At 47.6% G+C, this 25,184-nt stretch overlaps 5 protein-coding genes across 6 annotated transcripts; 3 read left to right on the plus strand and 2 right to left on the minus strand.

Annotated features, from left to right (window-relative positions):
* The first annotated feature begins 15 nt into the window (after nt 1-15).
* Nucleotides 16-4,979, plus strand: rundc1 (RUN domain containing 1). Of its 2 annotated transcripts, XM_047038440.1 has the most exons (6): nt 16-582; nt 1,036-1,047; nt 1,506-1,664; nt 1,814-2,012; nt 2,569-2,664; nt 3,073-4,979. In XM_047038440.1, exons 1-6 carry the CDS (start codon nt 190-192, stop codon nt 3,933-3,935), a joined length of 1,722 nt encoding a protein of 573 aa, XP_046894396.1. In that variant the 5' UTR covers nt 16-189; the 3' UTR covers nt 3,936-4,979. The 2 variants fall into 2 exon arrangements, with proteins under 2 accessions (XP_046894396.1, XP_046894397.1); XM_047038441.1 differs by lacking the exon at nt 1,036-1,047.
* A 1,618-nt stretch (nt 4,980-6,597) lies between these two features.
* rpl27 (ribosomal protein L27) lies at nt 6,598-8,838 on the plus strand. The gene is made up of 5 exons (XM_047038552.1): nt 6,598-6,678; nt 7,238-7,320; nt 7,664-7,833; nt 8,540-8,650; nt 8,752-8,838. The coding sequence occupies exons 2-5, from the start codon at nt 7,240-7,242 to the stop codon at nt 8,798-8,800; spliced, it is 411 nt and encodes a 136-aa protein (XP_046894508.1). The 5' UTR covers nt 6,598-6,678; nt 7,238-7,239; the 3' UTR covers nt 8,801-8,838.
* Nucleotides 8,839-9,221: 383 nt separating this feature from the next.
* Nucleotides 9,222-12,742, plus strand: ifi35 (interferon-induced protein 35). The gene is made up of 10 exons (XM_047038490.1): nt 9,222-9,325; nt 9,492-9,565; nt 9,677-9,748; nt 10,048-10,206; nt 10,329-10,445; nt 10,528-10,672; nt 10,875-10,981; nt 11,353-11,539; nt 11,627-11,739; nt 12,059-12,742. The coding sequence occupies exons 2-10, from the start codon at nt 9,551-9,553 to the stop codon at nt 12,257-12,259; spliced, it is 1,116 nt and encodes a 371-aa protein (XP_046894446.1). The 5' UTR covers nt 9,222-9,325; nt 9,492-9,550; the 3' UTR covers nt 12,260-12,742.
* Nucleotides 12,743-12,851: 109 nt separating this feature from the next.
* bcat2 (branched chain amino-acid transaminase 2, mitochondrial) lies at nt 12,852-20,729 on the minus strand. The gene is made up of 11 exons (XM_047038485.1): nt 20,629-20,729; nt 19,651-19,725; nt 17,842-18,042; nt 17,471-17,581; nt 17,086-17,205; nt 16,756-16,919; nt 15,818-15,960; nt 15,430-15,515; nt 15,179-15,319; nt 14,606-14,680; nt 12,852-14,277 (listed from the first exon to the last, which is right to left on the minus strand). Exons 1-11 carry the CDS (start codon nt 20,644-20,646, stop codon nt 14,236-14,238), a joined length of 1,176 nt encoding a protein of 391 aa, XP_046894441.1. The 5' UTR covers nt 20,647-20,729; the 3' UTR covers nt 12,852-14,235.
* An 817-nt stretch (nt 20,730-21,546) lies between these two features.
* On the minus strand, nt 21,547-24,688 carry hsd17b14 (hydroxysteroid (17-beta) dehydrogenase 14). The gene is given in 10 exon segments (XM_047038514.1): nt 21,547-21,805; nt 21,960-22,056; nt 22,207-22,274; nt 22,367-22,458; nt 22,461-22,470; nt 22,694-22,785; nt 22,902-22,968; nt 23,961-24,058; nt 24,255-24,293; nt 24,392-24,688. Coding segments are annotated over 10 exon segments (798 nt in total). The 5' UTR covers nt 24,483-24,688; the 3' UTR covers nt 21,547-21,661.
* Nucleotides 24,689-25,184: the final 496 nt, after the last annotated feature.

Genomic DNA, 25,184 nt, shown 5'->3' on the forward strand with positions numbered 1-25,184 from the left:
ATTTTGACGTAGGAAATGAATCATTGCTGTAAAGATGGCGATGCACCTGTCTGTTCGTAGCTAATCCTTATTTTTTATCCTATTATTTAAGCGGTTCATAAACAATACTAAACAAAACAGTGGGACTATTTATTAATTTACAAGCGATTACATTTCGTAGTACATCTCCGTAAATAAAATTTGTCAAAGATGTCGACAGAGGAACTGTCAACTTCGGACAGCGAGGCTGCCTTCGCCAGTGCTGGGGAGAGATGGGCGCCCGTTGGGGCTGTTGCCAACCCGGAGGATGAGAGTCGAATTGGACACACGACCGAACCGAGAAGGAAAGGATCCGTCTCGGCCAGTGAGCCGGAGATGGCGTCCAAACTAAGGAAGCTGGAGGAGGAACAGGCACAGCTGAATTCTTCGCTGCTAGCGCTAACATCTCACTTTGCTCAGGTGCAGTTCAGGCTGAAGCAGATTGTTCATGCTCAGACTGACGAGAAGGAGAGGATGTTAGTGGAACTGGAAGAGTTCGCTTTCAAAGGCTGCCCTCACGTCGTAGGATGCCGAGCACAGGATACAAAACATTTGGAAAACTCGGTGAGTTGTCCCGATTGTCTGCCATGGGTACTTCGATTGTGTGGGTGTACACCTGCCGACTAGCATTTCTGAAAAACATATCCTGGATACTTTGTTGTCATCATTGTCTGACAGCTGTAGGCTATGTATGCATGCATGCAGATGCAAACTTTACAGAATTACATGGGTGGGTTGTTTTCCTTTGTTTCAATATTATCGGGAGCAGATCAAACCTGATCTGTTCACTGGAGGAAAACAGAAAATGGTGGTGCAAACAGTGACTCACGCACCGTCAACGCACACCCCTCCGGCACAACGGTAGCTGTGCAATCTAGCCCGTGTGTGCACAGCTAAATTAAACCGAACATCTAATGTTTATTCTCTGGCGCTTTCAATTGAACCCAAGGGGTCATACCCGGTTAGGGATGTATCTCAACCCAGTTCTTTTTCTCTTCCTTTGACATGCTTTCCTAGCAGGAGGACTTGGTGAGTATAACTGCAGCTGTGTCCCCAGGATCAGTCCACTTGCCCCTGACCTTCCAAGCCACTTCTGTAGAGTTGTCTTGTGTAGTGACATGTGCATGGTAAATGCTTAATGGACTGCATTTATGCAGCGGAATTCTACCTTGGCGGCACTCAAAGCACGTTTTTGGCCTCTCATTCACCCATTCATTCACACACACACACAAACACACACTCACCATACACACACACACACACACTCTGACGGGGCGGAGCTGCCATGCAAGGTGCTGGCCTGCACATCAGGAGCCACTTGGGGTCCAGAGTCTTGCTCAAGGACACTTCCACACCGCAGTGCATGTCTTGCATTCTAGAAACAGCCAGAGACTGCCTGCTGTTGTGCTACATTCTCTCCTCTTCCCTCCCCCCCTTCCCTTCACCTGAGCCCCTGTCTGAGCGTCTCCTCCCCCCCTCTCCTGCAGAGCGAGAGGGAGAAGAGAGAGCGTCTGGAGGTCCAGAGAGAGAAGCAGAAGGACCTCATCATCCAGCTGAAAACGCAGCTGGACGACCTGGAGCGCTTTGCCTACCAGGAGGGCAGCTACGACTCCCTGCCTCAGGCTGTAGTGATGGAGAGACAGAAGGTAGGGCCTCCTCCCTCTCTCCACAGCGACATCACGCTAATCCAAATCGGCCGCTAAGAAAACGTTTTCAAATCATTAGCCGAGTTATAAATCCCTTGTTAGGTCCTGAGCGTTGTTAGCGGCGGCGCTAACTACAGTTTGACCGCCAGGTGATCATCGACGAGCTGATTAAGAAGCTGGACGTGAACCTGAACGAGGACATCGGGAACCTGACCCCAGAGGAGCTGAGGCAGAGAGTCGACGCAGCCATCGCTCAGATCGTCAACCCAGCCCGGGTCAAAGAGCAGCTGGTGGACCAGCTGAAAACCCAGATCAGAGACCTGGAGATGTTCATCAACTTCATCCAGGGTATATTTACCTCACCCTCCTAACCCTAACCCTGGTTACCTGGGTCTACCTCACCCTCCTAACCACCTGCTGACTGTGGACGTCTGAACTAAGGCTGACCTTCGCTATCAGGACAGGATGCTGATATAAACCAGTATCAGTGTACATAGATGTCTACTTTTAATACGCACACAGACTTTACCTATCGCCTCTGTAGGAAAAGGCAGTGTGTCAGTATTCTATTGGAGTATGACTGTGTTCAGCACCTCTCTGTCACCAGCCGTCTCTGGAGGAGGGCAGCCCTCAATGAACTGCTCCTCACATGGTTTCTAACATCCATTGGCCTCAATGAGTTTTCCTGGGAGTTCCTCCTCCTCTTCTTGAGGGTTGAGGTTGGCAGAGGTGCAGTTCTGTGGGCGTGTGAAGCCCTCGGTCACACTGCTTGTCCAAAGGGCTGTACAAATACATTTCGATTAGAGTATAACTACTGCACCGAAATAACCCCTCCTTTCCTCTCCTGCCCTCCTCCTGCCCTCCTCCTTTCCTCTCCTGCCTTCCTCCTGCCCTCCTCCTGTAGACGAAGTTGGGAACCCCCTCCTCTCTGACGGGTCTCCCAGCCAGCAGCAGGGGATCGCTGGGTCCAACACCAGAGCCTCTGGAGGACGCAAGAAAAGTCAGTATTCACCCTGTGGTGTCTTCCCTTCTCTCCCAGCCGGCTAGCAACATTACGACCATAGCCATAACTGTACAACACAGGAGTGTAGGATTGTTTATTTTGTAATTGTGCGGTAGACTGCAGAGTAGCATATAATGGTAGACTGCACAGTAGCGTATAATGAATCCTCCGCCCCTGGTACAGCATCCCAGTAGATGCGTGAGTTCCGATGCTGAACCGCCCCCACACGACTCAGTTTAAAAACCAAGCAGAAAAACCTTTGATAGGACCTTCAACATGTGACGCTGCCTGATGACATCCCATGTTTACGTACAGCACATTGGTCGACGACAGTCGTTTTTTGAAAAGTGCTCTATGAATAATGAGCGGATTGATGTGAATGTGTTTGGCCGTGTCTCTCGGTAGTGGATGCTGAGCATGCGCAGAAGGTGCGCGACACGGGGCTGCAGCTGATCCAGCGCGCCCTGGCCGTGCTGCAGATCTTCGCCGTCAGCCAGTTCGGCTGTGCCGCCGGCCGCGTCCCCCCGATGTGGTCCCACAGCGACGGGGGCCAGGGCTACGGGCCCCTCCTGCAGCGCCTGGAGGGGGCCGTGGAGAGGGTTCGAGTCATGGCCTCCTGCAGGCAGCCGTCGGTGGATCACGTGGTGAGCTACTCCAGCAGCAGCGCGGCCCTGGGGCCCCGGGACGAGCTGACGGCCGCCGTGAGGAAGGAGCTGGCCTTGGCCTTGAGGGACCTGCTGGCCCACGGCCTCTACGCCCCCTCCCAGGGCATGAGCCTGGTGCTGGCCCCCATCTCCTGCCTGCTGCCTCGCAGCTCCGCCCCGCAGACCATGCACCCCTGGGAGCTGTTCGTCAAGTACTACCACTCCAAGAACGGCAAGGCCTTCGTGGAGTCGCCCGCCCGCCAGCTCTCCCAGTCCTTTAGCCTTCCCATGGGCGGGGGCCCCGTCACCGTCACCCCCAAACAGTCCCTGCTCTGGGCGATCCACTCGGTCCTGCAGGAGCACGACCGCTACAAGCGAGGAGCGGACTCGGAGTTCAAGGCGCTGGTGTGCATGGCGCTGAACGAGCAGAGGCTGGTGTCCTGGCTCAACCTGCTGTGTAAGTCGGGCCCCCTGGTGCACCCCCACTACCAGGCCTGGAGCTACATGGCCCAGACGGGGTTCGAGGGAGCGCTGAGGATCCTGGGGCGCGTCAGTCACCTCCGCTTCAACCTGCCCGTGGACCTGGCGGTGCGACAGCTCAAGAACATCAAGGACGCCTTCTGAGTTGTGACCTGAGGGGGGCGCTAGACCTGGCTTCGAGGTGGGGCCGTGACCTCACCGCTGGTTGTAGTTTTCCTCTGGTACTTATCAGTGTTATTGACTGATTCGTTCAGTTTGTTAAGAATGGGTCTCAGACTTCAAACGTGGCGAAAAAGGTTTGTGAAGCAGGAAGCGTGGTTTGGTTTGTCTCCTAGCTGGCAAAGCGTCTACCCTCTCCAAAGTGGTCGATTTTAAATCGCTGTTCAACCCAAAACAAGTGTGTGATGTTTGGTTGCATGGTCTATTTGATATTCTGTAACTTGGTTTGGTCTTATATGAACTATTATCACAACCATTATCCGTGATCTGAAGGTTTATTAAATATAAAGCCCTCCTGAAAGTTTAGGTGATGCATTACATAGATTACTACTGAGCATCAAAAGGTCTTTAACACTACACAGCTACGACCAGGATGCCACTAGATCCTTATCAAGCTCTGTGATTTCAAGCTGCGAGTTGTTTTTCTACCAACCTCTTGACGTGTAGCTTCAAACACTTGACGTTAACGTTTCAGTTAACAAACGCAACTTTGCCACTCGTGCTCATCGTGACAAAGTCGTCCGCGTCACTCTTCTACACGCCGTTCGGCTACACAGCCTTAGGAACGGTCCGCGACAGTAGCTCTCGCTCTCGTGCATGACGCTAGCGACTGATGCTAATCCCTTGATGTCTGAGTAGAAGACCATACTGAACGCCTCACTAGTAGAAACTTGACGCTTTTGTATGTCTTATCCCTATGGAGATGAGTTGGCCCCACGCAGGAATGTGGTTGGGGCCTTTTACTGTAATAGGATACTGAAACGATCATCCATGTAATGGTTGATTGCTAATGAGACCCAAAGTAACGTTATTCCACATAACACAGGACAGTGACACCATATACCAAAGCTCTGTGTTACCTTGCATTGGTGACTGTAAGTCTGTGGTTCCCAAACCTGTCCTGCATGTTTTAGATGTTTCCCTGCTCCAACACACCTGATTCAAATGAATGGTCATAAGCAGGCTTCTGATGAGCTGGATAACAACCCATTAATTTGAATCAGGTGTGTTGGAGCAGGGAAACATCTAAAACATGCAGGACAGGGGGTCCCTGAGGACCAGGGTTGGGAACCACTGGTGTATGTAATGCGTGTCTTATTACAGTGAATCCATGGAGGACTGATCGACCACAATTCACCGCAATCGGGTCAATTACAACTGACATAAGAGTACCCCCTCTTACCGGCTCATGATTGTATAACTTGGAAAGATTGTATTGTGAAACAGGCGAATTAAACTGTCGCATTAAACCTTTCACTCCTTATACCGTTGTGAGAAATGATCTGATTGGTTGAACGAAGCCTCATGTGTTCATGTGGATGACGTGTACACCCTGTAGTAAGTGCTGCTGATTTCACCAATGTCACTTATTTCAATTAAGATTATTACATGAATACATGTTGATTATTACATGAATACATGTTGATTATTACATGAATACGTGTTGATTCCTAAACTGCAATGTATTTAATTATATACATCTCTCTGATTTATAATGATATGGGATGTGGTCAATTTCTGTTTCTTTTCTTGAGTTTGCAGAGATCAGTAAAAACATTTGAAGTGAAATGTTATCTTATCACATGTGAATCACATGTGTATCTGAATGTTCAAAGCATGAATGTTATGAAACAGATGTGTTGTGTGCTTTCCTCCTGACATGTTCTCGTACCTTTCCAGTGTGTTATGATTTGTTATTCTCTAAATGTATATTAACCTTCTGTTTGTTGTATAAATGTGATGTAACCTGCCCCCTACGTTCCCCTGGCGTGTTAGTATGTTAAGGGTGGTAGGACAGATCTTCTTCCATGGCAGCCTCTCTCAACCCTGGTCCTTGTACCACCTTGGCCTGCATAGATGTTTCCCTGCTCCAACACACCTGATTCTAATGCATGTTTCCCTGCTCCAACACACCTGATTCTAATGCATGTTTCCCTGCTCCAACACACCTGATTCTAATGCATGTTTCCCTGCTCCAACACACCTGATTCTAATGCATGTTTCCCTGCTCCAACACACCTGATTCTAATGCATGTTTGTTACCAGGCTTCTACAGAGCTAGATAACGAGCCATTTATTTGAATCAGGTGTGTTGGAGCAGGGAAACATCTAAAACATGCAGGACAGAGGTTAGCTGAGGACCAGGGTTGAGAACCACTGTTATAAGAGAGGCATTTGTGTCTGAGATGTCCATGTGACTAAATAGCGTCCATAACAGCTGTGTTCTGTGTTCACCCTAGAACACATTTCAAGTGCTCTAGTAGTCTACATGTAGTGCAGTAAGTCACACCACATTAGTATATTTATATATATTTGTCCATTATTATTTACTCATAATTTAAATGTCCTAAGTCTAATCGCATTCTGACGAATTATTGTTTATTTGTTGTCTAAGCAAATACAAAACCTCAAGCCAACAAGCCTCGTCTCTTTGATATAAATACATGTACATATACATTTATGATTAATTAATACATAGCGTATGTATCATTACAAACTATTATCACTCGCATTGATAGTATAAACATTGTCAACGATGCAGTGGCATGGTAAACGTTTCAATGCGCTTACCTACATCCGGAAATGACGTATGGTTAGTCTGATGTGAAAGGTCACGAAAATCCTCCCAACTTCCTTTCCTGTTAGCGGTGGCCACAGAACAGCACTAGTAAGTAAAATTACAATTGAAATAATCGTCATCCATCGGCAAATTACAGCAATTTTCACACATTCTTTTTACGCTGTTATATTGCACTAAAAGTAAGGAACTGAACATGCTGTATATGCTCGATGTTTAAGCATCCGTGTTGAAAAACAACACATTTAGGTTGGGTTGGTATTTCCTACCGCTAGCTGTCTTACCAACATGGCAGCTTCCATGATGTGGGCTCTGAGATTAAAACATTTTACGATTCAAGATGGTTAAAAACCAGTAATGGCTCAAACGACCAGTTAGAACGCATTGGTTATGTTTACTAGATAGTTTCTCAGTTTGCATCAGTTTTGCCTAGGCAATGAAGCTGCTAATGGCTCGCTTCAACTCGCTAATATAGCTAGTAACTGAATTGCCAGAAATGGATCACTAAGTGATTTGAGCACTGTACTGAATGAGGCGATCTCAAAAGAAATACTGACTAACGTCATTTACCTTACCAACTTGTTAAATGTAGCAATGATGCACCTAATCGTACTACATGATGACTGATGTCGCTTGTTGACTTTTCCAGACATGGGCAAGTTCATGAAACCTGGCAAGGTGGTAATGGTCCTCGCTGGACGTTACGCTGGACGCAAAGCTGTCATTGTCAAGGTAACATCACCTCAGTTGCTGGTCGTTCTTTCTACTTGCATGCAGTTTGTTACATGTCAGATGGTACATGCGTAACAGTTGTATGCATTGGCTGATTCATGCCATTCAAAGACGTTTATGTAGACAGCATAACATCCTAATCAGGGTTTTCTCAACCCTGGTCTTCAGTGACCCTCTGCCCTGCATGTTCACCTCATCACACCTGATTCAAATGAATTGTTCGTTACCAGGCTTCTGCTGAGTCTAGTAGAGTGAATCATTAGAACCTCATCTGAATCAGTTGAACAGTAACTGCTTCCCCTCCTGAAAGTCCTGTGCACCATTCTTGCTCCTTCTCCTTCAGAACATTGACGATGGCACCTCAGACCGCCCCTACAGCCACGCTCTGGTCTCCGGGATCGACCGCTACCCCCGCAAGGTGACCACGACCATGAGCAAGAAGAAGGTTGCCAAACGCTCCAAGATCAAGGCCTTCGTCAAGGTGTACAACTACAACCACTTGATGCCCACCAGGTGTGTACTGATGGGGGGTAACCACAAGAGGCGCTGGCTGAGAGGAGACTCACCAGATGACATCCTGTCCTTTCAGTGTTCGGACACTCCTCACCCAGAAGGAGTTGTTTACATGCACACAGCTTGAATGTATCCAGCCCTGCAGATCTCTGGATGTTTCCGTGCGGCTTGTTCACTAAAGTACCCCCTGTCCTCGTTAGCAGGCTTCTGCATAGATAGATAACGACCCATTCATTTGAATCAGGTGTGTTGGAGCAGGGAAACATCTCAAACATGCAGGACAGGGGGTACCTGAGGACCAGGGTTGAGAATCACTGCACAGAAGCATCCATAGGGATTAGTGGCATCAAGCTGTGTGATTTGAAACAGTGTGGGACAGAGCAGGCCTGGGTGGACCCCCCCTTTGATTGCTCTGGCAGGGGATGCTCTATACTGGGCAGAGCACTGTACCATGGATGGGTTGGACATCCAGTATGTCATTGCGATCTATGAATAAATGTTCATGTTAGATCATTGAGTTGAATTCCAGTCAGATTCATTTAAAATCAGAGCTGAATGAATCCTTTTTTTCTGGTTGTGTGGCTGGTTTTGAAATGGAACAGACTGCCTTGGCTGTCGTACTGTTTCCATGGTGCTCGTGTGTAGGACAGGTAGACACCCTTCTGACTCCGCCCCCTTCTGACTCCGCCCCCTGCTGTCTAAACAGGTACTCAGTTGACATTCCCCTGGACAAAACCGTCGTCAACAAGGACGTCTTCAGAGACCCTGCCCTGAAGCGTAAAGCCAGGAGGGAGGCCAAGATCAAGTTTGAGGAGAGGTGAGGAACCCTGGCTCCGCCCACATGTCTGCTCAACTGCCTCCATCTTTGTTTTCTGTTCTTCTGAAAGGCGTTGTCTGATTCTTTTCTTCTTTTGACAGATACAAGACAGGCAAGAACAAATGGTTCTTCCAGAAGCTCCGATTCTAGGCTCACTTTGGTTTCACAAATAAATGTATAAAAATGGATTTGTTGTCTTTTGTGTCTTGGTCTGGTAAGAGTACCGTTCATATCAGATATCATTCTTCGAGCACTTTCATATCAGATATTGTTACAGCACTTACAAGCAAGTCGCAGGGCTTCTAATGACCGCAGGTCAGCACCTGTATCCCACGTGATCAAATACACCTGAAGCCTGCCAGCCGTTCTGAAATAAACCACCTGATTCACTGATTCAAAGATGGATGACCAATGAAATGTATTAAAATACAAATGGAGAAGGATGCTGAAAAGGGACCGTCTTTGTTTTGACGTGCCAAACTGAAAATGGATTGAAATGCGATAAACTCTAGTTTTGCACTGATTATTAAGATAAATATAGGATAGATAACACAGGATAAATGGACAGGGAATCAACTCAAAATGAGGCGTGGAGTCCAGCAAGCAGCATCATGACTCATCCAGTAAGTTTAGAAATGAAACCGAAAGAAAGCAATCACAATCCGAACACAATTGGTAAGTTAGCATTGGCACTACATATATATTTTTTCTTTTTGTAATTGATTGTCAATAACTAAGAGGCATAGCCTAACAAGTGTCTGCTTGTATACTAGCATGTGAGAATAACATTTTGACTTCGAAGGATAGGCTACAGACCGTGTTTTAAATTTGTCTTTCATAGTTGTCTGAACCGAAACAAAACATCGACGCCGAACATTGTGTATTTTAGTAAATCTTCAAATGTCTTCAGACGAGGTAATTGACAATATCAATGTATTTTTGCGCAATATAATTACTGCAGTTTAAGATTTCACGACAGAATGAATAGTAATCGGCCTTTGCTAATGGAGTTGCCTTGTCTTTCAGGATTTCTCAATTGTAATTAATGGTGACACAGACACAATGGAAGGAATTCAAGAACAAATAGTCAAATATAAGGTAAAATAAAGTTTTGATTGTGTGAGGACGTTATAACGCTATAGACGCTTGTCGAATAGTAGGCCTAGCATTTTTTCTGTTTGGAAATGTGTCCTAAATCTTTTCAACTAGGCCTATCTATAGGCGACACTAAATGTGGTAGCTTAATATTTGACTATTTCTGACCCCATGACCCCCATAGGCTACCCAGAATATGTGGCATTGAAAAAGGGCTTTACAAATACATTTTTATATATAAAGGATTCGTGTTAAAGGTTACCCCTCTGTTCCGCTGTAGTTTATTGGCTTTATGTTGACAGGAACAACACCGTCTCGTGCTTCAAGAGCAACAGGACTTGGCCACAGGAGTATATAAAGTAAAAGACCTAGAACTTCAGTTCCAACGGCGTACAAACATTCTAAGACAAGCGCTGGAAGAAGATGATGCCAGTCATGCCAAAACGGTTGAAAACGAAACGGTAGGCTATATAGTCATTTCGCTTTCCGTCGATGGTAACTTGATGCTAATTAAGTTTGGTTTCACTGATGTTTGCTGTTAAAATATGTGATTGCTTGATTAGAACGGAGTTTTTCCCTGCAGATGAGGTTGGCCAGCCTGCGCAGGGATGAGGTCAGATTGAAAGAGGAGATCGACGCAGCGCTGGAACAACAGAGCCAGCTGGATAAGGATAACTACCACCTCAGACAGCAGACCGCAGTAAGACCCAACTATTAACACCGTAGGCTCACGGTTGGTGTGTCTCTGTGTTGTGAAAGGTCACTGGTAGACGTTCTTTTAGGTGTCCACTGCTGTGCCGGAGAAAAGGGTTGTATTCACTGGAGTGACAGGAAACGATGCAAAAACACAGAGCTTCGAGATGAAGCCCCATGTTGTGTACCCAATGGAAGGGGGCACTGCACTCATTACCTTTGAAGATGAGAAAGGTAAGATGATACTTTAGTATCCCTGTGTTCAGGTACTCTCTGGGTGTATGAATTAAGGGATATGTTGTTTTGTATGTGAATAGGCCCTCACCCTATTTCATCGTCCCATGAAGCACATCTCTTTATAACTTGATGCCCAGATTCATTAAGATTTTCCATTTGAGAAACAGAGTTTGACCTTTGACCTCCATCCTTTCCTCAGTGGCCCGGAAGATCCTGGAAATGAAGGAGCACAAGGTGGAGCTGGGAGAATGCACCATCACCCTGGAGGCTAAGCCCGTCCAGGTGCTGGTCCCCAGCCTTGTGGAGGTACCGGGGCCCACTCACTCTCACTCTGGGCTGGGGGGGAGAGGGTCTTCAGCCCTGGTCCTGAAGGCCCACTGTCCTGGATGGTCGAGATGTTTCCCTGCTCCAACACTCCTGGTTTAAATGAACGGGTCGTTATGAAGCTCAGCAGAAGCCTGGTAACTACCCGTTCATCTGAACCAGGTGTGTTGGAGCAGGGAAACATCTAGAACATGCAGGACAGGGGGACCCCTGAAGACCAGGGTTGAAAAATGAAGACCACTTGTGTAGAGGATCCTGGCTAGAGACAGACTGTATAAAACACAAGTATTTGAATCATGCTGAAACTAAAGAACATTTTGTCGTCTCGTCTTCCTTGTGCCTGTCGCTGCCAGATGGACACCCAGATCTGTCCCCACCGTGTCCTGGTGTCCAGCCTACCCAGCAAGCTGAGAGGGGAGGTTCTGCTGGACAAGCTGGAACTCCACTTCAGCAAGGGGAAGAACGGGGGAGGGGAGGTGGAGGCCACAGACATGCTGCATGACTCTGGCAACGTGGTCATCACATTTGTCAACGGCCACGGTAGGCGAGCCCCCCCGTGACCAGATGAGGCCAGGTACTGTGGGGCTCAGACTCTCCGGGGCTCACGGTGTGCTGCTCTCTCCACAGTGGCGAAAGGTTTGACGGACCAGCAGCAACATGATGTGAACTTTGGGAAGAAAGAGAAGAAACACAAAGTGAAGGTGACTCCGTTCCTGAACGGGAAGATTACACACTTCCAGGTATGTTTATTTGATGAAACACAGGTTTAAAATAGGCGTCCTTTCGCCCCGGTAGTTCACCGGGTGAGTGTGTGTACCTCGTGGATTGAGGCCTTACCGCAGCGCGTTCAAATGCAGCCTTGGCCCTTTGCTGCATATCTTCCTCTCTCCCTGCATTTCCTGTCATACTTCACTTAAAAACTATTCGATAAAGCATGAAAAATGCCAAAAATATATAAAAAGGTTGTCCTAAGATTACGAAGGAAATCAAATCAAACCTCCCTCCCTCCTCTCCTCCCCTGCTTCCCTTCCCCCCTGCTCTCCCTCCCTCCTCCCTCAGACCAGGGTGTCAGAGTGCAGTCACACCGTCCTGCTGGCCGGTGTCCCTGCCGTCATGGAGCAGGAGAACCTGCAGGACCTGCTGGAGATCCACTTCCAGAAGAGCAGCAACGGGGGAGGAGAGGTGGATGCCTTCCTCTACAACCCTCTGGGCCAGCACAGCCTGGCGCTCTTCCAAGAGGAGTGTCCCATCAAGGACTAGAGATGGGACTCTGAGAACCTACTCCTCTGGCCCCCTCTAGGCTCTGGTCTGGAACCTGCTCCTGTAGCCCTCTCTAGACCTCCATGGAGACCTCCCCTACAGGTTTACTGGAGATTTCTAGTCTGTTGTAATATCCCCCTCAGAGATTCAATGTTTGTCTTGGGATTCCTGTTTCAATGAATGGATTGCATTCAGGTCTGTGCAATGTGGGAACTATGAGTCTTGTTGAATTACATTCCAAATAGGGTCATTTGATGGGTGTTTATTACAAATGATGAGGTGTTACACATGACAGGTTGGGGTTGAAGATAATTTATTCATTGTGCTAAAAATGTTAAATCATAATTACCTAAGATATGTTCTATCTACTACCTACATCAGAGGCAGATCCAACTTAAAGGATACTTAGGGCATTTGTTATTCATCTAAATTTGTTATTTATAAATACTTATTAAACAACCTATGAAGAAGATTGTATAATAACGTTGATTCAACTCAGATCATTCCAACGCATGTCTTTTACATGAAAAATCATCAGAACCAAAGCAGAAAGTTCCTGAAATACGTCCGTACAGACAGACAGGGACACAAATACTGAAACACCAAATACATTTATTGTAAAAATACAGTAACAGCAAAAATACAGAAGAACTAACTCCCACAATACAACTTAAAAATACAAACGATTCTGTAGAGGATCCAGTCCTGGAGCAGTCAGAGCGGAGGCCAACTGGACACCCTACAGGTCAGGCACTTGAAGGACAGGCATATGGAGTGGTGCCATAATACTGTACATTCAGAGTGAGGAATTCATCACCATCCGAACAACGACACAAAGCTGGATATACTGTGAATCCGATAGAAACAAGCAAATACATGGGAAGACTAGAGATTAAATGCATATCCAACGCCAGGAAAACAATAAATTAAAAACCAGACAAAAATTGAAAACAAAGACAAGTACTGTTCCCATGACGATGACCCAGGTCCTAGTGCAGAGTTCCTGCCAGCATCCAGGATGCAGAGGTTCTTCCTCTCTTCAGAAGAGACTCCCCTCCACAGTGTAACAACCCTCTAGCTTTGTGCGTGCATGAGCTCACCTAAAACTCACTTCTCTTTAATCTCAATCTCAATTCCAGAACAATATCTTCTCATCAGCCTCTTTCTGATCTGACAAACACATGTTTCCTGTGTTCAATTTAGTACCAAACGCCCCTTCTGAAGTCAAACGACACAATGAAGCAGGAATCTCCTGATCTATGAAATAGTTAAAAGCACCTCAGGCATCACTTTATCAACGTAGAATCTGCCATCCTCAATCTACAGCTACGTCCCTGACCCTGCTCCAGTCACTTGGTACAGATCCAAATCGTCTGTCGACGGTTAAACACGGAACAGCTTGGACGCAGTCAGCCAGGGACAAGGGTTAACAGGTCATATGAGAAGCACGGTAAAAAGCTTGTTAGTTTAGCAAATGATCCAAATCACGAACACGATCAACAAAAGGAACAAATAGCTGCTTTCGTTTCAACAGCTGTTTGTGTTTTTATAATAAAATATATATTTGTGCCTATCTGCAGGAACGACCATGGAGGCTGGCTAGTGTACTGTAGTGTTTGATCTTTCAAACAGCATCAACGAAGATCTTAGATCTAGATCTCTTATTTGAGGTGACCAGACGATGAAATAAACCAGGAAAACAGTATTACCTTCATCAGAAGTACTATGACAGACTACATTAGGTTTGGGAAACAGTCATTTTGTAACATTGCAGATCCAGCGTTACTTATTGATGATGAGCAGAAGTATCTTTCTGGACAGAAGACAGAAACAAACGGAGGCATGTCCAAGAGCAGCAGGTGTCCACCGTGGGGTCAGCTTGTGGGACTGCAGTTATGGTTGGAGGAGAAGCTGCTGGTCTTGAACAGGGAAGACGGAGGGCTGGTTTGGTGTGATTGGTGTGTGCAAGTGGCCAATCAGATAACCAGAGGTGCCCAGTCACTCGCGTTTCGTCCATACTGAGCGCAGTATTGGACGGGAGCGGAGAGGAGAGAGGAAAAGAAGATTGTAATGGTCATTTTGTTGCTTTGCAGCAAACAAAATGCTGTTAAAATGACAGTAAGCAGGGGTGTAGGTTTCATTATACATGGGGGGGGGGGGGGGCAGTTTTGAAAACGGCAAATCTATCCCACCCACTTTTTTTTTTACAAAGAAAACGGCCGTATCATCCTCAGTTATTAGGATGTCCCCCTGTCCCCGCCCACATCTGAACACACACCTCCCCCTGGTAGTCAGTACGCTGTTAAGAAGCAGCCACAGGAAGCACTACGGTGGGAAGCTGCTAACCTGTATGTCAGTCAGGTCCTTGTGGAATCTCTTGGCCAGGTCAGGCCCGTTCTGCATGGTGGGGATGTGGTAGGTCTGGTGAGACAGGACAGAGAGAGACACGTCAGAGAGACACGACAGAGAGAGACAAGACAGAGAGAGACAGGACAGAGAGACAGGACAGAGAGGGACACGTCAGAGAGACACGACAGAGAGACAGGACAGAGAGACAGGACAGAGAGAGACACGTCAGAGAGAGACAGGACAGAGAGAGACAGGACAGAGAGACAGGACAGAGAGACAGGACAGAGAGAGACTGGACAGAGAGACAGGACAGAGAGAGACTGGACAGAGAGACAGGACAGAGAGAGACACGTCAGAGAGAGACAGGACAGAGAGACAGGACAGAGAGACAAGACAGAGAGAGACAGGACAGAGAGGGACACGTCAGAGAGACACGACAGAGAGAGACAAGACAGAGAGACAGGACAAAGAGACAGGACATAAAGAGACACAAAACAGAGAGACAGGACAGAGAGAGACACACATCAGAGCAGCATTCCCTGGAGCCCAGACCCCGCCTCCCCCGCTCACCTTCCCCTTGTACAGCAGGCTGCCGACAGGACACACCACGCACGCGGTCCCCGCCCCGAACACCTCAAGCACCTGGCCGGACGCCAGCGCCCCCAGCAGCTCCCGCATGGTCATGGTCCGCTCCGTCACCTTGAACTCATCCTGACGCAGGAAGACACGCATGAGCCTGGACTCCCCACAGAGACCCCCCCCCCCCCCCGCTCAGCTTTAGACATGGACCGTCCTACAGACGCTGCCCGAGGAACGCTCACCCACTGTCGGGCCAGATCCAGCAGGGACTGTCTGGTGACTCCTGGGAGAATGATGCCGTCGAGAGGAGGGGTCAGCAACTCTTTCTCTGCAGACACACACACACACACATATATATAAATACTGACACATACATACACTGAAGCTCCCAGAACACAGCCACTGCCATCCTAACACTGTTCTGAGGTTGACATTGGCGCAGGTTTCAGGACGGCCAGCAGGGGGAGACACTGACCCGACCCAGAGCAGCAGACAGAGGCACGCGGCCAAGAGGCCCAGGAATGTGGGACTCACATAGCTGGTCTGGGACACACAAGTAGACTGACTGCAGATAAACACACAGGCAATCAGGCAGACAGACAGGCAGGCAGGCAGACAGACAGGCGGTACCTCCGTCCTGATTGGTCCAGTAGATGAAGAGGTTCATGGTGCCGACCTCAGTGATCTCCTCCTGCTCGCCGTACAGCCACAGCACCTGCTGACAGCCCTGCTGGTTGGCCTCATTCTGCACGGCGATCGTAGGGCCATAGTTCCTGAGAGAGGAGGAGGAGGAGGAGGAGGAGAGAGGGAGGAGAGAGAGGGAGGGAGGAGAGAGAGGGAGGGAGGAGAGAGAGGGAGGGAGGAGAGAGAGGGAGGAGAGAGAGGGAGGAGGAGAGAGAGGGAGGGAGGAGAGAGAGGGAGGAGAGAGAGGGGAATGGGGGCAAGGGAGAGATAGGAGTCATTGAGAACGTGATAAAGTAGGAAATATGTGAGGTAGAGGAGGAGAGTGATCGAGAAGAGAGAGGGGATGAATGATGGCAGGGGGATGGTAGAGATAAGAGGGGAGGGGTTACATTTCAGAGAAACCGACAGCCGTACACAGAGGATGACCTTGATGCAAGGTCGACCCTACATGACCATGACAGGCACACAACAACACGTCTGGTTACCGTTCAGCTAACACGCGTACAATGTTTAGCCAAGGAGGCATGTGACTCAGGAATTCATTTGGAGGCAATCCACAAACTGGATTGCGAACACTTGTGTTGTGTTTGTCATGGTGCAGATTAAGACGTCTTGTGACAGCCTAACATCCCATCCACTCTGGGACTTCGCCCCCAAATACATGTTCCTTTCTGTAGTGGCTGAGGAACACTGACAACAGCACCGTAAGCAGGGGCCACATGAGGGAACACGTCCCACCCCCTTTATAGAACCCGCCCTTTTTTTAAATTAAGAAAATCATATTTAACAGCCGCATCTTCAGTGATGATGAACGGTTGTCCCGCCCCCCCATATTTGAAAACCAACCCCACGCCCCTGACCGTGAGAGAGAGGAGGATGCTCACCCCCCCATCTTGTAGGCGCCCACCCCACCCCTCCAGGCGCGGACGTAGCCGGGGTCGGCCAGCAGGGAGACGGGGCTGAAGGAGCCGGTGGTGAAGTAGGGCCCCACGGGGCCCAGGATGACGAAGATCAGAGCCTGGCTGGCTCTAGACACACCCAGAGAAGGCTGAGGAGGAGAGGGAGGGAGGGAGGGAGGGGGGGGGGGAGAGGGAGGGAGGGAGGGGAGAGAGGGGGGGAGGGGGGGAGGGGGAGAAGGAGGGAGGGGAGGGAGGCTATTATCAGAGGACAGATGGGATGGAGATTTTGTTCCTTCTTTCTTTAATGCTCCTCACCTCGATCCCGATGAAGGTGGGTCTGATGTAGAGGCTGGCGTCGAGAGAATAGGGCACCCACTCCTGGTCCACCTCCACCAGCTTCCTGATGCACTCCAGCATCTCTGCCTTGTCATACAGCTGAGAGGGACGGAGAGAGGGATGCTTGACCACGCACGACTGGGCACACGGCTCATTCTGACATGAACTTTGTCATAGAGACATTGTCTTCTGTATTTGTAAGGCTGTATAAGGCTGAGAGAGAGGGAGAGAGAGACAGAGAGAGAGAGAGACAGAGAGAGACAGACAGAGAGAGAGACAGAGAGAGACAGAGAGACAGAGACAGAGAGAGAGAGACACAGAGAGACACAGAGAGACACAGAGAGACAGAGAGAGAGCGACTCACAGGCAGGCAGCTCCTGTCAGCACTGCGGTACATCCTCTCCATGTTCAGCATGGGTCTGAACAGCCTGATGTGCTTGTCAACGCCTCGGAACGCCTTCATGCCCTCAAACAGCTGACACACACACACACACAGAGAACACACACAGAGAGAACACACAACCACAGACGTTTACATCTGGCACTTCAAACCATCCATCTAATGGAACAACAAACCATATCACCAATCGGATCCAATCCTTTTGAGACCGCCACACAGTGCAGGAGTGCCTGTAGATTATCTATGTGTCTCTCCAGCTAAGACTGTGTCTCTCCTCTGTACAGTACTGCGGTGTGGGGAGATATATGTTTTCCAGGTAAGTGTGTGTGTCTCACCTCTATAGAGTAGTGCAGGGCGGAGCTGGCTGGGTGGAGGGACAGGTTCTGGAAGGGCTTGATGTGTGGAGCCTTCCAGCCCTCTTTCTCAGACCAGAAGATGGTGAGCATGTGGTCAGAGAACTGCTTCCCAAACAGCAGGGTGGAGGGATCCGGCTTGGGCTGCAGGGCGGTGCTGTGCTCGATCGTCAAGTCTGCGGCCTGGGGTGGAGGTGGGGAGGCACAAGACACCAAAACAGACACACACGGAGGGAGGGAAGGAGGGAGGGAAGGAGCGAGGGGAGGAGGGAGGGAAGGAGAGAGGGAAGGAGGGATGGAAGGAGAGAGGGGAGGAGGGAGGGAAGGAGAGAGGGGAGGAGGGAGGGAAGGAGAGAGGGGAGGAGGGAGGGAAGGAGAGAGGGGAGGAGGGAGGGAAGGAGAGAGGGAAGGAGGGATGGAAGGAGGGAGGGAAGGAGAGAGGGAAGGAGGGAGGGAAGGAGAGAGGGGAGGAGGGAGGGAAGGAGAGAGGGGAGGAGGGAGGGAAGGAGAGAGGGAAGGAGAGAGGGAAGGAGGGAGGGGAGGGAGGGAGGGAGGGAGGGAGGGAGGGAGGGAGGGAGGGAGGGAGGGAGGGAAGGAGGGAGGGAAGGAAGGAGGGAGGGAAGGAGGGAGGGAAGGAGAGAGGGAAGGAGAGAGGGGAGGAGGGAGGGAAGGAGGGAGGGAAGGAGAGAGGGGAGGAGGGAGGGAAGGAGAGAGGGAAGGAAGGAGGGAGGGAAGGAGGGAGGGAAGGAGAGAGGGAAGGAAGGAGGGAGGGAAGGAGGGAGGGAAGGAGAGAGGGAAGGAGAGAGGGGAGGAGGGAGGGAAGGAGGGAGGGAAGGAGAGAGGGGAGGAGAGAGGGGAGGAGGGAGGGAAGGAGAGAGGGGAGGAGGGAGGGGAGGAGAGAGGGAAGGAGAGAGGGAAGGAGGGAGGGAAGGAGAGAGGGAAGGAGTGAGGGAAGGAGGGAGGGAAGGAGAGAGGGGAGGAGGGAGGGAAGGAGAGAGGGAAGGAGGGAGGGAAGGAGGGAGGGAAGGAGAGAGGGAAGGAGGGAGGGAAGGAGGGAGGGAAGGAGGGAGGGAAGGAGAGAGGGGAGGAGGGAGGGAAGGAGAGAGGGAAGGAGGGAGGGAAGGAGGGAGGGAAGGAGAGAGGGAAGGAGAGAGGGAAGGAGGGAGGGAAGGAGGGAGGGAAGGAGGGAGGGAAGGAGAGAGGGGAGGAGGGAGGGAAGGAGAGAGGGGAGGAGGGAGGGAAGGAGAGAGGGGAGGAGGGAGGGAAGGAGAGAGGGAAGGAGAGAGGGAAGGAGAGAGGGAAGGAGAGAGGGAAGGAGAGAGGGAAGGAGAGAGGGAGGACAAACAGAGCCAGGGAAGGATACAATATCTGTGTTTAATTCATCTTAATTAGCAGTGCATGCACTGGGAGGGGGAATTGAATCTCCCGGAGATCTTGGTGGTCAATTAAGCAGTTGGATTAAGCAATTGAAGTAAATTAAATGGTGAAAGCATGAGGCAGGCATGCAAGGGGGGGGGGGGGGGGGGGGGGGGGGGGGGGGAAACACAGTCACGCAATGACCCGGACTTCCCTTCTAGGCTGTGCTGCTACAGATCTAAAGAGTCTATACAGAAGACACCTGGAGGGACAAGGAGACTTCCTTCCTGCAATAACAGGTATTAAATAGTAAACAGGCAGGTGAAGGGCCTGGACAGGTACAGTCATGCACACCTCATTACACCTCTGAGGTGAGTTGATCTAGCTGGTCTGAAAGGGGAAATCCTAACTTCACCTTTTTTACGTAATTGTTACCTTGAACGACGAGCTGGCGAACCGCAACGACCCCAAAGAGAAGGGGAGGGCTTGAATGAACCGTCCATGGAGTGCCTAAACACAGAGAAAAAAAAACGTTTTGGTTTAATGCTAAGTTGACTTGATACGCACGTTTCTGAATGAGAACGGACCGGCCTTTCAGCCAAGGTGACATGCTGTCGTTTCCAACCCTCTCGAGATAGACGAGCACCAGAGCACGTGTGTTTTGCGTGTCATCGTTTCTACTGTATGTGTTTATGTGTTCAGTACCTGCACGTTGTTTTGTGGTTTGTGGAGACAGCTGGTGCCAAGCACTACGCTTTAAATAGCTTCAAGTTCACAGCACTCAGCACTGACTAGAGCTGTAAAGGTGAATTTTGCAGAACTTTGCAGAAGGCTATAACTGGGTGCCCAAGAAATTGCATTGTCAAAATATGCAGGCTCTACGCCTGCGCGTCATGTCAAGACCCAACGTCATTTTTTACATAAGTTAAAAGAAAAACAACTTTGACAGTCTTGTTCCTAAGATCGGAAAACCTCAGGACAGAAAGATAACACACATTTATGTTCCTCAAAATATGTATCAAGTTAAATGAACTATTGTCTATTATTTATTATAATGTACTTGAATTTACCTAACGTTAATTTATTGGTGCCGTAACGCTAGATGATATGCCAGGAAAAACATGCGCATTGTCTTTAAGAAGCTGACAATTTACCTTTAGCAATAATGTTGCCTGCTGATGTCTTTGCCTTGGCTAGCAGAAGACGCTAAGGTTCCTACACGTAGTTATCTACCAAGCAACCCTTGTTACTGATGCAATTCCCAAAGACAGGCCTCGCTTACAAAGTGAACCGAGATGGTTCATAAACCCGTTATCAGCAGAAAATAATCACAACGTCCGTTGTTAATTATTTACACGGAGGGTCGAGATAAACAGATAAATTACATAGATAAACTGTGATCTTTGGACTCACCGTCCGCAGAGTTGCCATCGCCGCTGCGTAATGAATTGTAAACTTGTTCGTGTGGAAACAAATGTTAAGACGCTAGTGTTTTGCGTTCCGGATCGGACATAGGGCTCAAATTACTATAGCCAGTACTGTAACATTATGCAGCAGTTTCAAGATCAAAAACATCTATATTTAGCCACAACGTGTAGTTTTACAATATATAAGTGTGCATTCGCATGCTAATTCCCACGAATATAATCCACACATATCTCTTATGGTCTTTAAGGAGCCTATATATTCAACTTTTAAAGACAATATGCAGGTGATAACATTGCAGTTGCGTTTGACGTGTTATCGGTTCTAGGTGCCTGCCATATATTTATTGAAAATGTATCAGAACGCCAACTCAAGAAAATAAATGGTTAAAAATGTAGGTGTGATTTAAGTCGTCTACGTGGTTCGACAAACTACAGAACCCTGCATATTACTTGGCAAGTCTAGAAGGTTAATCTAGTTCAAACGATTATAATGGAGAAGGCGGTGATTGGTCCACCAGTAGGGAGTTGTAGAAAGCTTGATATTTGATTGGTGATCTCGCTGGGTTGGAAATAACAACAGACCCGTAACTTCCTCATAAAGTAGGCCAATGTCGCAGCTTGTTGAATTGGTGTAGCGATGTTTTTTTTATTTAAATGTTTTATCCTAATGGTATTATATTATGTTTTTAATTGAAAATATGGAAAAGGGCCAAGGTTGTTTAGTCGGATTCTGTTTAATAAAAATATAATAGATTTTATATTTTAATATAAAATATACATTTAGTTTAAACGAGATTAAATACGTTTAGTCCAAACATGTAGGCCTAGTTTGCGTACGGCAATAAACTAACTGCGCGTTAATGTTCGTGTTTGGTTAAGGTAAATAATCGACGACAGCAACCTATCATCATAAAATGCATTTTATTTAATGTCAAAATCACAAATAATGATTTTCCATATCAAAAATAAAGTTGTTTGGTAACCTGAGACAGAGTAGCTAGGCTGCAACAGTTCTGATCTTATGGGACCTGACTCTTAAATCCGTAGTTGAGCTCAGCTCCTCCACTCAGGAGCAGATCTAGCCCTGTACAGAAGGTGGCGTCCGCCGCCAGAAACAGCGCTGCCAGTCCGCTCTCAACCTCGGTCCCCATCCGACCAATAAGCTGTAGAAGGAAAGGTGCAACGTGTTTGAGCGGAGGCATCGTGCAAGTTAATTATACCATTAAAGAAATAAATGCTCTCCAACCCCCAACCCTTCAGTTCGAAACAAAATAATCAGCCATATTTTGCTTGGCTCGCTTCCCAGGAGAAACTTGCCTGGGCGTTTTCTCCCGCCCTTATCGTAGCTGCAGCGTCCGCTGCGTGACCTGCCAGCTCCTCCCATAGTGGCGTCATCACGTTACTGGGAGAAATACTGACGGCAGATGGGGGAGGAGGAGAAATATAGATAAACGTTCCCAATAAGACGCAGAAAAAGATTCCGAATCAAAAAAATAAAGTCGCTAAAATATGCTAATAAATTGAGTTAATCATTGGGTTTTGTTACATTTCGATATGTTCTTACCAGTTGACTCTGACTTGATAGCGACTCTCATCCACTGCCATAGCTTTGGTCATGGCAACGATCGCCCCCTTGTGGATTAAAGTAGACACCCCCATGTAGCTGCAGATTATGGTTTTAAAAGACAGGAGATGACGATGCGGTGGAATGTTTTTAAAATCACCTTGGTTGCTACGTAAGGTACAGCATGCTTCTGGCCTATGGAGGCCACCAGGCTGGATATGTTAATGATGTTTCCCTGGCGCTCTCGCAGATGGGCAAGGCATACTGGGAGGCAGGGGATATATCATCACAACATGGTTCTCGCTCTCTCTCTCTCTCTCTCACACACACACTCATATTTTCTGTCTATCACATACACACTCTCCATCCCTCTTTCTCTGTCACACACACACTCTCACACCCTCTCTCTCTCTCACACACACACACCGCAATCGCACACTCTCTGTCAGACACACACACAGAGATACGTTAAAAGGTGAATAATTACTTTAGACGTCAGGAAGTAGCTGATAAGGTTTAGGTTGAGGAGATATCTAAACTCATCTGCTGTCGTCTCATCCGTGGTTTTGTGGGGCGGGTCTGAGGCAGGGAGAACATACGGGTGTGTTGTTATCTACAGAAAGATGAACTCAAGAAAGATTTCTTCAATCATAACACTGGATCTTGACTCTCCAAATCAATGCAGCTGTACTCACGCCACCCGGCATTGTTGACCAGACAGTCTATCTGACCGTACTGCTCAACTGTCACAGTAATCATTTGCTGTGAATAGGAAAGATGAAGTTGACTGGAGTATAATGGTCAGGAGCATATTGGTAGTTGATTTGTGATGGATACATGTAAGAACTTTCTGTTTGCATATGCTGATGAATTTCAAGATATATATATGACAGTCACGTCACTATTGCAGAGAAGCAAAATAACCTGTCAGGGAAGACAGTAACTGTAGTCCTAAATGGATCAGGCCCACAACGGTAGCACTGAGTGCAGACGGTACTTAGTTTGTACCGTGTCGGAACAAGTTTGAGAGGTTGAAAAAAGATTTTCGAAAGATTCCGACGTTTTATAGGCCTGTGTTTCGATGCGAGCATTTCACATATGTGGATGTGAGTTTTTCAGTAGTCTGAATGTGTGTGTGAACCTGTCATATGTGAATGTGTGTGTTTATGTGTTTGTGTGAGGACAGTCTGAATTATTTCCTAAACGGCCCCTCAACAGAGCATTTGTGCTTCGGTTCACAAGCAGTCTGAGAATGTTCTGCTAAATGATGATCACACACAAGTGATATGATAATACATAATTCTTTGGGGGGAAAAAAGTGATAGTATGAATCAACCGATTTTAGAGTCCATGACAAAAATGAAGCCTATATGAAAGGAACGTGCACTAACAGTGTTAAAAGTGACCGTGACCAACTGAGAATGCTTAAGATAAAATCTATGGTAACACAGAATAACTTACGTTATTCACATAATTATGTGATTATGCTTTCCTATAGTGATGTTAGACTCATATTGTCATTATTATTTTTATATTGTGTTGTATATAACCCTGTATACATTATTCATTAATTGAAGTGTTACTTTTAAAAATAAAATAAAGATTTGTTGTGTTTAATCTGACGTAAATACCTGTATTACGTAAATGCACGTGTAATTGTTGAACACTGTCTTTGCAAACAATGCTGAGAACACACATACTGTTTTCATGGAGACGGATCACTTGACACATCACGAGGTTATCACATTCATTACCTTGATGTCTTCCTCTTTTGAGATGTCACACGACACGAATTGACATGAACCTGGCCCAGCCTGGTTGAGCGCCGCCTCTAGCGCCTTAGCGGTGTCCACTGGAGATAGATAGAAAACAAATTTGAACGATCCTTGTGCTATGTAGCATGCAATTTAAGTTATAATAACTAATTCATTTATACAGTCTGATTGTTTACTGCAGTCGCACATAATTGTAGTACAGAATGTAATACAATAATGTACAGATTCTTTTGGGACGCTGACAACCAATTATTTGAACGTTTGTTCACTTACATTCCAAGGCACAAAACACAACTTTTGCCCCATTCTCCACTGCAATAGAAACTCAATATTAGTGCACACTCTGACCCAAATCTTCCATAAAATTCAATTTATATCAAAACGAATTAGTAGTAAACTCCGTGTCTCACCAAAGGCTTTGACAATACCTCTGCCAATCCCCCTCGAGCCCCCAGTTACAATCACAACTTTGTTACAGTAACGCAAAGCAGAGCCAGACATCTCGCGAATGTCAACTGTAATGATGATGCAGAAGATAAGCCAGCACCAACCGCTACCCTTTGTCGATAGTTTTAATCGTGCGTGGTGGACTTGACTAACAACTCAACGTCTCTGACACGGCAACAATAATCCGACACATTATCTCACTCGGAAATGTCCACTTATCACATGATTTAAACACATATCGCGTTTTTGGAGTTCAAAGTTCCTGTTAACATGAGTTCTGTTAGTAGAAGGGTGTCGCTTCATGGGAAATGTAGGCTGGTACAGGTCAACTCATACAGCACCATTATTGCTGAAGACTCACCCATCATATTTGCACTGCTTCAACATTAAAGAGACTGGATCAATGGAGTGTCTCTGAACTTACAACATTAAAGTCTGACCAGATCTGAAAAGACCATTTAAGGAGAGTTTCATAAAGAGCCAGACCTTTGATGTTTCTTTAAGTGTCAGTTGTGTATGTTAATTTGAGTCACCAAGTGGATTACCATGTGTTGGAGGGAATGTCTACACATGCCTATGTGAAACAGACAGATAGAGTGGGAAGGGGGAGAGAGTGAAGGAGAGAGAGAGAGAGAGTGGGAGGGAGCCAGAGAGAGAGAGAAAGAGAGAGAGAGAGAGAGAAGGGGAGAGAGTGGGAGGGAGAGACAGAGAGAGACAAAGAGAGAGAGTAGGCGGGAGAGAGAGAAGGAGAGAGAG

The sequence above is a fragment of the Hypomesus transpacificus genome, chromosome 17 (genome assembly GCF_021917145.1).
Source record: "Hypomesus transpacificus isolate Combined female chromosome 17, fHypTra1, whole genome shotgun sequence".
Taxonomy (NCBI): Eukaryota; Metazoa; Chordata; class Actinopteri; order Osmeriformes; family Osmeridae; genus Hypomesus; species Hypomesus transpacificus.